We start from the raw sequence: 11,716 nt of genomic DNA, 5'->3' as shown, positions 1-11,716 counted from the left end.
TTGAGACATATAAGATAATCAGAGGATTAAATAGGGTGGACAGTGAAAGCCTTTTTCCTTGGATGATGAAGGCTAACATGAGGGGGCATAGTTTTAAATTGAGGGGTGATAGATTTAGGACAGATATTAGGGATAGCTTCTTTACTCAGAGTAGTAGGGGCGTGGAACGGCCTGCCTGCAGCAGTAGTAGACTCACTGACATTAAGGACCTTTAAAGGGGCATTGGACACACATATGGATAATAATGAAATGGTATAGATTAGATGGACATCAGATTAATTTCACAAGTCGATGCAACATCGAAGGCCGAAGGGCCTGTACTTGCTGTAACGTTCTATGTTCTATGTTCAATAGGTGGGAAAGCATCCCGATCAGATGTGGAGTCAGGCAAAGCTGCCAATTCTCTGCTACCTTGTTTGTGTATTGTATAGAACCCTTTGCTGAGTCCAACAGGAAGGGTGTCAGCTCGAAAAGGCTGAACATTCCAGACAGCAGAGGCCTGCAGGTCAGCGCCTCCCTGGATGACATCACCATTTTCTGCTTGGATCTGCTGTGGGTGTGCAGACTTATGAGCATCTGCAACCTGTTTGAACTGGCCTCAGGTGCTAAGGTAAATCAAGGCAAAATTGAGACTATGTTCTTAGGAACTTGGCCAACCAATCCTTTATTCCCTTCTCTGTCGGGGCAGATTACCTGGATGTCCTGGGAATATGGTTTGGAGGAGCTGGGGCATGTGACAACCTTTTGAAAAGCATGTCACCGATGTGAGGCAGAAACTGGGCATTGCAGGTAAAAACATTGGTCATTGGATGTGAGGTTCTCTCAGTGCTGTACGTAGCACAGGTCTGGCCTATTCCCTGCACTATTATAGGCAACCGAGCCAGCTTCCACATCATCTGGATGTCAAAGATGTTCCATGTCTACAGAGACACCATGTACAATACTCTGGACATACTCAATGCCACCCTCATTCAGTTGGCCACCTTTGTGTATGGCTGCATCAAGCTCTGTGTGTAGACCCCCAGTATGCAAACACCTAGTGCCGTTACGTCCTGAGGTTCTATCTGTCTCCAGTGTTATGAAGGATGGGTCTGGCCTTGTTACTGCAATACACTCCAAGTAATTGGATCACTCCGTATCATCTGTCCCTAGTGGGAAAGTAATATTTGTAAAGCAAAACACCTTTGACCACAATTCCATGAGGAAGTGGTCAGCACGTAGCATCTCGAGACCCTGTGGAAAAAGAAAGGGTGGATCCTGTCAGGTGGCTCCCTGAGCAGACTATCAAAGTCATTTGGCAGAATGCCTCATTACCAGAACTTTCCAATGGGCACCAAAGCAGCTTGGCTGGTTAGGAGGAGGGCACTGCCTGTCAGATCCTTCATGCACATCTGGTCTCCATGTGCCATCACACACTGTCCTCGAAGTGGCTGCACTGGTGAAGAAGCTGTCACACATCTCTGACAGGAATATGCCTTTGCAAAGAAGGTCTGGAGTGCAATGCATGGTTTTTGTTGAGATTCACCCTGAGCAGTCCCGTGACACAGGATTCTGTGCTCTACAGATGTTCCCCAAGATGCACACTGGGTCAAACATCAACTGTCCCTGGAGGACCATCAAATCTGTGAAAGATGCACTTTGGTCTGCCCAAAACTTGTTGGTCTTCCAGAACAAGGAGTTGCTCTCCACTGAGTGTTGCAGAGTAGCACATTCCAAGGTCCAGGACTACAGGCTGATGGATTTTTAAAGGGTGGGGCAGCTGTTGCCAAGTGGGGCAGAACACAGTTGAAAGTCTTCCTGGTAAAGAATGACAAGGGTCTGTCAAGTTTTAAGATACCTTTGTTATCTTAATGGGAATGTAAATAGTTTAGAAAATGCTCTAATGAGGAATGTCAAAATTCCACTATTATTTGCAAAGTCTACACTGAACTGTTTTTGGACTTATCGTACTTACGCATAATTTATGAAAAAAAAATACTTTTGGAAAAGAAACTCTGTTTCAATGCAACAAAATAGGAGATGACCATTTGTTAGTTTATTTCCCAGGGCAATGCCTTGACCAAACAATCTAAATTGCTTGGTTTTAAATTTGAACAAAGCTTTGTAGTTAAGTCATCATTAACTGGTACATTTTCCAGGTCAAAGCCTCTATCAATCACTGTACAAACAAATCACCATTGTCCCCTTCTCCAATATAATTGCTGGTTTCCCCTTAAGTTGGTAATCTTGTGAATTCTCCCAACGATGCATATTTTGACATATCCAATTGTATATTTTAATTTTTAAAAATCAGCAGCCGACAACATATTAAATAATCTTACATTTATGTTACATTTATCATCATCATCAAACTTTATAATTCTGAGGATGGTTCTGCATTACACAGCTACCAAACATCCATTTTGTACATGTGTAATAAAATATCATCGTGAATTACAAGTGAATTGTTTAAACTAATGTGTTATTATTTTTTCATTGTCAGACATTGTAGCTCATGCATAATATTTGACATTATTGTCAGGCTTGTCAATATTATCATAAAATCTTCAAAGTCTATTTTTTTGTCCTTATCTTCATCAAGGTCAGAAATAATTTCTTTGTATTTTGGCTTCAGCTCTTGTCCCTGGAAAAGAATAGAATCAGATAATTTATAAATATGTGGACTTTTTTGCAATGCGACTTTTTAAATGCTTCATTTCACAGAATGTTGCATTTTGCATTTCAGAAGGATATGCAGTTGCTGTTCCTACAAATATCACTCTTGGTCTAGTAATCAAGAAGACTTTTCCTTCTTTCATTTGGTTACCATTTCACCTCCAAACGGTATCCTACTATCAGATTCAGATCAAATTATGAATGTCCGTCTCTTGGCATGGCAAATGTTAGCAGAATGGGCTGTGATGTCATCTGTATTATGCAGAACATTGGAAGTGGTCAATGGCTAACCCCTTACTTAGATTTTAAGGTTGAACAGAAATAGAACAATGTCAATTGCAAAATATTGCAGATGCTGGAAATCTAAAAATACTGCTGAAGATTTCTCCACAAAGTAGCAACAAAATACATGTTAGCACAGAATTGGTAAACACTTTTGAGGAAAGTAAGAGTTATAATTAAAAATAACTTCGCTTTATTTGAATTTGTTGCCCAGCTGTTGTCATCACACTTTTAAAAACCTTTTTTCGATGCAATTTATAACATACCATAAGAATTGTATTACTTTTCATTTACTTAGAATCATAGAGATGTACAGCATGGTAACAGACCCTCTGGTCCAACCTGTCCATGCCGACCAGATATCTCAACCCAATCGAGCCCCACCCGCCAGCACCTGGCCCATATCCCTCCAAACCCTTCCTGTTCATATACCCATCCAAATGCCTCTTAAATGTTGCAATTGGACCAGCATTCCATACACGTACCACCTTCTGCGTGAAAAAGTTGCCCCTTAGGTCTCTTTTATATCTTTCCCCTCTCACCCTAAACCTATGCCCTCTAGTCTGGACTCCCCGACCCCAGGAAAAAGACTTTGTCTATTTATCCTATCCATGCCCCTCATAATTTTGTAAATCTCTATAAGGTCACCCCTCAGCCTCCGACGCTCCAGTGAAAACAGCCCCTACCTGTTCAGCCTCTCCCTGTAGCTCAGATCCTCCAACCCTGGCAACATCCTTGTAAATCTTTTCTGAACCCTTTCAAGTTTCACAACATCTTAAGGGCCTCAGTGAAAATGTTATGTAATCCATGTAAAGGCATTTCAACTTGTGATTGTCAGGGCCATTTCATAGTTACAGTGTACAATTTTGTAGTAGTGTTGTACAAAAACAATATGCAATAGTGTCAGAATATTAGATGCTGGATGAACAATCACACTACTTCCTCACTAAGCAAGTAATATCCTGTGCTGAAAGTCTCTGTTCTATGCATTAAAGCACTGAATTGTCCCGTCGACTACTCTGCATTTACTTTGATAAAAGTCTATGCTCATGAATATGCCAGCCTATTTCATTCAGCTTTGGAACATAGCGATCTGAAGACAAGTTCGTGAAACATAATTGTACAGTTTAATTTAAGCTTTAATTACTTTTTGGTATTTCTACACAACTTAATTATGTTTAATATTGTTTAATATTGTTATTGGACACATCTGTAAGAAGAAAACCTTTCAAATTTATTCTTGTTCTTCAAGGTCGGAAATATTTTTCTTACATACAGATTCCTGGCTTTTGTGCATTTGAAAAATTGTGGTTGCATTGTAAGTTTGTATTGAATTGGGTGTTGAAGCTGGGATTGCAGGAGCCAGCAAATATCATTATTTTGCTTGATGTTCTAAAGAAGAATGGAGGCAGGCATTTTGGATTATTGAAAACAAAACTTCACAATATTAACTTTAATGTTTGGAAGAATTACATCATGACCATGATTTTTTTGAATTTTAAAGAGACCAATCAATTATTTCTTGTTTGAATTGTTTTCAATTATGTGGCTGCAAAATAAATGCAATTAACTGTACCACCAGTGATATGGATAATAATCTGATTTCCCCTGAGGTTTTAACAAAATGCTTGAAAAAATTATAATTGGATTCATTCTTGATTTTGAATCCTTTAATTGCTTTGAAGAGCTTTTGAATAAATTGCGAATGTGGGCAATAGTTGTTCCCAACATAATTGTAGACTAGAACTACACTAATTGTTGCACTTTGTTTCGAAGTGACACCTAACAATAATTAGAATGACATTCAGCATTTTAGAAGACACTGAGACTTGAGCTCATTGCAAGCTGAGACTATGTCCGAAACTGAGGATAAAACTACATAGATGAAGTGAACCTCAGTATCGGAGTAACTCATTCTAACTTGCAGCTTCTAAAACAAATATATTCAGTTTTTAAACATGAAGCTTTAATATTCTAGATGTCAAAATAGTTTAAGATCCATTTTATTTTAATAGAGATTCAAATCAGATATATGCAAAGACCTCAGATATAAGTACATGTATCTTACAGAAAATGTCGATGTATGAAATATGACAGTAGAATTACTGATAGAATATAATCTTCAGTTACAGTTTTTACATATTAAAAGGGAAGCTCTTAATGTTTGTATGATTTATTTGTTATTCCATTCAGGAACCATTCACTTTGTGACTATAATACTTTTGAGTTATTTAGTGATCTTATACATATAAAACAACATGATAGGCAGAACCTTATAGCCTGAATGACACAGGCGAGAGGGAAAATTATGGCAGCATTGCATGAAAAGTCCAATGAGGCTTATCTCAATGCCAAGAGTAAACTGTGGCATCTTTTAACTAAGTTCCAAATGTAATAGTGAGATTCTCATAAGGGAGTGATGAGGTGCCTATTGAGGAAGATTATTTAGAATCCCTGCAGTGTGAAAGCAGGCCATCCAGCCTAGCAAGCCTATACTGACCCTCTAAAGAGTATCCCACTCAGAACTACTCATCCCTGTAACCCTGGATTCCCCATTGCTAATCCACCTAGCCTGCGCATCCCTGAAATCTATGGGCAATTTACCACAGCCAGTCCACCTAACCTGCACATCTTTGGACTGTGAGAGGAAACCAGGGCACCACACAGTAGCAGGGACAATGTGCAAACTCTATACAGTCAACTGAAGTTGGAACCAATCTCATGTCCTTGGCACTGTGAGGCAGCAGTGCTAGCCACTGAGCCACCATGTTGCCCTATTTCTTGTTTTGACCTTATTGACTGCACATTTCATTTCATTATTAGGCATCTTCCTATCCTAAAACCCACTGTGATCACACTAGAGACTGAGAATTTGGACATGGCAGTCTGAGCAGGTACCTGGTGACTTTAACTTGCTGCTGCCAAAAACAGCCTCAAATGACCCAAAGGCACCAACTGCACATCCCCTTGTCCATGGATACCTGCATACAATAATTTCAAACCCTTCCGGGTCCTCAGGGAACTTCTGTGATCCACTTAAAACATGCTTTGGAAGTGAGGTGCTTATCCCAGGTGTACTGTAACTTGCATTGAACAGCTGCTGCAGGGACACTTTGTGCACTGAGACAGACATTCAGCTCATGGATTGGACCAGACTGCATCTCAGGCCAGCTCGCCACTTCCCTTAGTGGTGACTCACTTTGTGGTAACCTGGAATGTCACCGTATCTGTGCCTTGCCTTGCACTGCCTATTAGCATAGCCAGACACCCAGGCAGCTGGCCTCACTGCTCAGTAGTCCCAGTCAGTGAGACATCACTTTGCTGTGTGCCAATGTGCTACATCAACCTCACATCTGCACCTTGCGCCAGGAGCTTACGCAGCAATACACTGCATGTGAACTGGGAAGGCAGCCATGTCTCAGACTTAGGGAAACAATCCTCTGCCCAGATCTATGGAGGCACCAATCAGTTAAAGGTTTTGGGACAGTAAGTCATGGGCAGCCTCTGATACCAGACCACAGGTTTAGCCACAGTGTTCTCAGTCAGTGAGTGGGTGCCCCCGCAGTCCAAGCAGTAGGTCACGGTAAGTCTTGTGGCTCCAAACTGGCTAGTCCAGGAGTAGAGTTAATGTGTTTTGGGCTATATGCCGTCAGTCAGATTTCAGGGCATTTCCATCCAGTTAGATAGCTCAAGAGGGGTGGGGATCATGGTCAGTCTGCCAGAGAACTTGAGGAAACAAGGATGGGGGAAATTCAGGGAGGCCGCTGCAGTTGAAATAAGCCTTAGGAACCTATCCATGGGAATGGGGGCTACAGAAAGAGATCATGAGTACACCTAAAGAGGGCGTGGTAAGTATCTCGACCTGTAATGTTAGGGGTTACAAGACCAACTGATGTGAGGCCCTTTAGAGGGCAAGGGCATTACAAACAGACTCATGCAAGATACAGGATACAGACCTGTAGGGTCCCTAATACTCGGCTATCCTAATGTATTGTCTCGCTGTGTCATGCATATCTCCCTGTTCCAGACATCTTTCAACATGAACATTTTTGCACACAGATGCCAAAAAAAAAGGGGATCGTTTTCCAAGAGGGGCAGAACCACTGACAATATACACCTTGTTCATGGCGCTTCCAAATGCTACAGCAGGCTCATAACATAAGTATTAATCTCTGGTAAATCCTGTGTGGACATACAGTTAAATCTCATAGTTACACTCAGGGCTACACAGAAAAGTAACTGAATAAATTGAGAAGAGCGTTTTTCTTCAAATTGTCCAGCTTCACTCCTTCCTTGAATATGCCATCTGAATATCAAGTCATGATTATTTTAACAGAATACTGTGTTGAGCTGGATCTTCATATCTATGAGTAAACTCTTTCAGCTGTTATTGAATTAGATAATCCAATGATCATAGATCTTTTTTGTGTCTAATATAATGAGTGGAACCATCTTCATATAAATTCTTACCTTAATGAAACTCTGAAACTGGGCCAAAAGTAAATCTTTTGCCTGAGCTTTACTGAGTTTTCCATCGGGACCTGCATGATTATTAAATATTACCACTATTGTTGCAACAGATTTCTCCAACTCTGTGCAATTCCTGAGCACTGCAAATAATTAAAAGGACACTAATTAGTATGTTTATGTCTTTCAATAAATCATTATTTGTAGTAAGTTACTGAACATGTTTCTACTGAGAATGACGCAATAATCCTTAATTATATAACTTTGAGAAGTTATCACCTATTTTGGTAAGTGTAACTGTTTTCTAATAATGATTCGGAGATGCCGGTGTTGGACTGGGGTGTACAAAGTTAAAAATCACACAACACCAGGTTATAGTCCAACAGGTTTAATTGGAAGCACACTAACTCCGAAAGCTTCCAATTAAACCTGTTGGACTATAACCTGGTGTTGTGTGATTTTTAACTTTGTTTTCTAATAGTTCTAGTAAACTTCTCATAGTTGGTAGTCCATGGGAAACAAAAGCAGGAAAGTAAATATGATTCTTGTAATGATATAAATGTGCTGGAAATAATAAAAGGAGTAAACCAGATAGAAAGAAGCCAATAGTTTATCCTACTAAAAGATTGGGACGTAATAGCTATTACAGAAACTTGGCGAAGGGATCAACAGGACTGGCAGCCCAATGTTCCAGGTTTTAGATGCTATAGGAAGGATAGAATGGAAGGCAAGATCATAGGTGAGTGAAATTTTTGAGTAAGGAAAATATTACTGCTGCATCTAGAGAAAATATTTCCAATAAATTGTTCAGTGAAAGTGAATGGTTTGAAATTAGAAATAACAAAGAAATGATCACCTCGATGGATTTGTATTAATCCCCAATAATCAGATGGAAATTGATGAAAAATATGTAGAGAGATTCAGGTATGTGTAAGAATAATTAAATTGTAATGGTAGGGGATTTTAATTTTCCAAACATAGACTGGGAGTACCATAGTATTAAAGGTTTGGATAGTGAATAATTTGTCAAATGTTTTCAAACGGATTCTTGTACAATGATTTTTATACACCCTTACAATGTGTGTAATGTTACACACATTGTATTATGTGGCTCTTAGTGATTGTTCCAAGCCCTGGCTGTATTCAAGACCTTATCACTCTGTTGCAAGAAACAAGTGAATTTCAGCCCAATGTATTTTACAACTCTTAGCTTTACTCAAATTAGTACTTGTTTTTGGATTGATGCTATGGGGTCACTGTCCATCTTAGGTGCTGTCATTTTTACCACACAGTGCCCTACAGGATATATTTAGCATCTTTCCAGTTTCTCGGTATATGTTGTGACTGTATCACTACCTTCACTAGGTTCTGTGGCAATTCCAATCAAGTTAATAGATCTTCCCAGCTATGCTGCATTCTTGGATCTGCTGTTAGCTTTCTTGGGAAAGAAATTGAACACACAGCTGTCGGCTTTGAATCTGAACATCAGGAATCTTAAGTTTAATATCAGACCAGGGAGATAAGGGATGGGAGCCTTATTCACTTAGATGGAACCTTAAATAGCTGCAGAGTCCATTCATTCCATGCAATCATAAGGATACTTGACTATGAGAATGGGGTTTGGAGAACCCCAATGCTAAATTTGAATAGAACTCCACATAGTTGAACTGATCTCATGCATTTCAAACAACAAGTTGAAAGCAACTGTTGGTGACCATTCAAAAGACTACAAAATGCTTTCTTTCTTATGTTTTTGTAGTGTCAGAGAAGCAGGAGTGCAATGACTATTGTTGTGCAGTGCTTTCAAGCACTATGATTTGAGACAATGCTCCATACCACCTACTCTTAATGTTAACAATGTAAATTCTTAACTCTTTAAAAATAAAAAGAAACAGCATTTTTAAGGAAGCTTTGCAGTGCTGTGTACATCATCAAAACTTCTTACTTTTCACTGACTGAATAACATTCGGCAGGAAGAATGTATAACTTATCAAAGAATTTCCATCTCCATTGATTTAAAAATTCAATAACATTTAAGAAATGCTTTCTATTTACTGTGACTATTTATTTCTTCAACAATAGGGAGATGTCGTGGTTGCTGGAAATGTGTAATTTAAAAAGTGGAAACACTCAACATGTCAGGCAGCAGCTGTAGTGAAAAGCAGAGTTCATATTTCAAAGTGATCACCTTTCATCAGAACTGGAGAAGATGAGAGATGGCAAAGGCTTTCTTCACATTGAATCAAAACTGGGGCACTTCCTTGCTATTACATGACTCATATTAAACTATAACCTAATTGAATAGACTCGAAAAAGGCACGAACACATTCCCCAACAGCAGGCTGTCCATTATTGTTTTTGTTTGTTGCAAAATATCAGAACCATGCCTCAAGGCTGTACATTTTTAGAAATATTTCCTCTATTTTAGTTCGCATGCGATTTTTCTACAAAGACTGTGTAGACTTGTCCCTTTCTGTTTTATATTCTTGTTGCTGGAAGGTACAGTTGCTGAAATTTGCCATGTTTAGTTCTACAATTGAATAATCACAGGATATTTCTTCACTGGCATTCTCTGAATTAAAAAGAATGCGTTGTAGTATCCTCAAGACATTAATTTATGTAACACAATCAAGGATAACTTTTAGTTTGATACGTTGGATTTCAGAATATATTCTCTATTTTATGAACATAGATTAATTAGGTAAACAATTAAAGTTACTAAAAGGCAAAGAAAACAGATAAAATGGCTTTAATTGTAATCTACGACCTTTTTATGGCCCTAGTGCAACTAGTGCTGTTTAATCATGGATGATATGGATTTAGAATATTATTTGTTGAGTAGGTTAAACATAAAGTGAATATGAATACTATGGTGGTTAGAACAAAGCCAATTTCCATAAAATGAACAGAGTATAAAACCACATGCTTACCTTTGACAGGAGACATTTGCTTCTTAACCGATGTTCTGGAACTATAAACAAAAAAGAAGTTTGAGATTTAGTAACTAGCCACTTGCAACTCTTGTGCTGAAAGTACAATTCAACCAAATAATCAATTTAAGTGTCTGGATGTTGGGCTATGATAAAACCCAAAGCATTAATCGATTGCAACTCGAAACAAAGCATGTAAAACTACAAGACAAGCCCTGGCTTGTTTTCCTTTTGCAAAGTAATGTGGCTTTTGAGCTCTTCTATTCGCAGTTGAAGACTGGTCCAGATTTTCTGTTCCTTATTTACTAGCACACATCTGAGGATAACATCTGTTTGCTTGTGCACAGAATTGGAATTCAAATACACAAAATTCAAATGCGCAGCAGCTGTTGTTTGTTGTACAGAGGCCTTAGAGGTCCAAATGGTGTACATTCTAGTGTGAGCAGTGGCAGATGCTATATTGAAGGGAATTAGCATATGTATATTAGTTTGCAATGCAGAGTGACACCAGCAGTGCAGGTTCTGTTCCTTTACTGGCTGAGGTTACTATGAATGTCTCTTTGCCTGAGGTGTGCTGACCCTCAGGTTAAATTCACCAGCAGTTGTCTCTCTCTAATGCAAGAGCAGCCCTGTGGTCCTCTGGGAATATGGTGTCTTTACCATTACCTCAGTGATTATCTACTGGCAGTATGCAGTGTCGGCAGATCACGTCACCAGTCGGCTTCTAATGTTGATTTGACACCAGCATTAATACTTTGAAGTTCAACATTTCAAAGTAGTGGCACAGTCGCTAAGTGGTTAGCATTGCTGCCTCACAGTGCTAGCGACCTGTGTTCAATAACGCCTTGGGTGACTGTCTATGTGGAGTTTGCATATTCTTCCTGTATCTGTGTAGGATTGCTCAAACTTCCTCTCACAGTCCAAAGATGTGCAGGTTAGGTGGATTGGCCATGCTAAATTGCCCATAGTGCCCAGGACTGTGCAGTCTAGGTCAATTAGTCATGGGAAATGCAGAGTTACAGGGATGGGGATGGGTCTGGCTGAAATACTCTTTGGAGGGTCAGTGTGACTCGATGGGCCGAATGGCCTGCTTCCACGCTGTAGGAATTCAATGAACACTTGAGTTAACAGTCTCTCTTAAACATACATATATTCATCAACATGTGGGGACGTTCTGCCAACATCACCCACCAAGGGATCAGCAACTTCTTCAGATTAATTGCTGACTGACGTCTAACGAATATTATGCTATGATTGTACAATAGCTTGGCATTTTGTAATGTTTCTTAGAGTTGCTAAAGCTGGAGTCATTTGGTTGATGCTAAAGGTGTTTTGCAATAACAGTTTAAACATTCCTCTTGGAATAGAACATGACTGGAAAA

The 11,716-nt window shown here is 39.3% G+C and overlaps 1 protein-coding gene across 1 annotated transcript; it reads right to left on the bottom strand.

Annotated features, from left to right (window-relative positions):
- Positions 1–2,193: 2,193 nt before the first annotated feature.
- Positions 2,194–10,985, bottom strand: LOC122559205 (sentan-like). The gene is made up of 3 exons (XM_043708585.2): positions 10,335–10,985; positions 7,408–7,547; positions 2,194–2,623 (listed from the first exon to the last, which is right to left on the bottom strand). Exons 1-3 carry the CDS (start codon positions 10,348–10,350, stop codon positions 2,465–2,467), a joined length of 315 nt encoding a protein of 104 aa, XP_043564520.1. The 5' UTR covers positions 10,351–10,985; the 3' UTR covers positions 2,194–2,464.
- Positions 10,986–11,716: the final 731 nt, after the last annotated feature.

Source organism: Chiloscyllium plagiosum, unplaced genomic scaffold, assembly GCF_037043375.1.
Source record: "Chiloscyllium plagiosum isolate Xiang-an unplaced genomic scaffold, Cpla_swu_hap1 HiC_scaffold_14, whole genome shotgun sequence".
In the NCBI taxonomy this organism is placed as follows: domain Eukaryota; kingdom Metazoa; phylum Chordata; class Chondrichthyes; order Orectolobiformes; family Hemiscylliidae; genus Chiloscyllium; species Chiloscyllium plagiosum.
This window is presented reverse-complemented; position numbering and strand designations above follow the sequence as displayed.

Excerpts from the sequence above, each read along its gene's own strand:
- LOC122559205 (XM_043708585.2), bottom strand. Across the intron at positions 2,624-7,407 it reads AGTTTCAGAGTTTCATTAAG|GGACAAGAGCTGAAGCCAAA; the intron begins GTAAGAATTTAT and ends ATTCTTTTCCAG.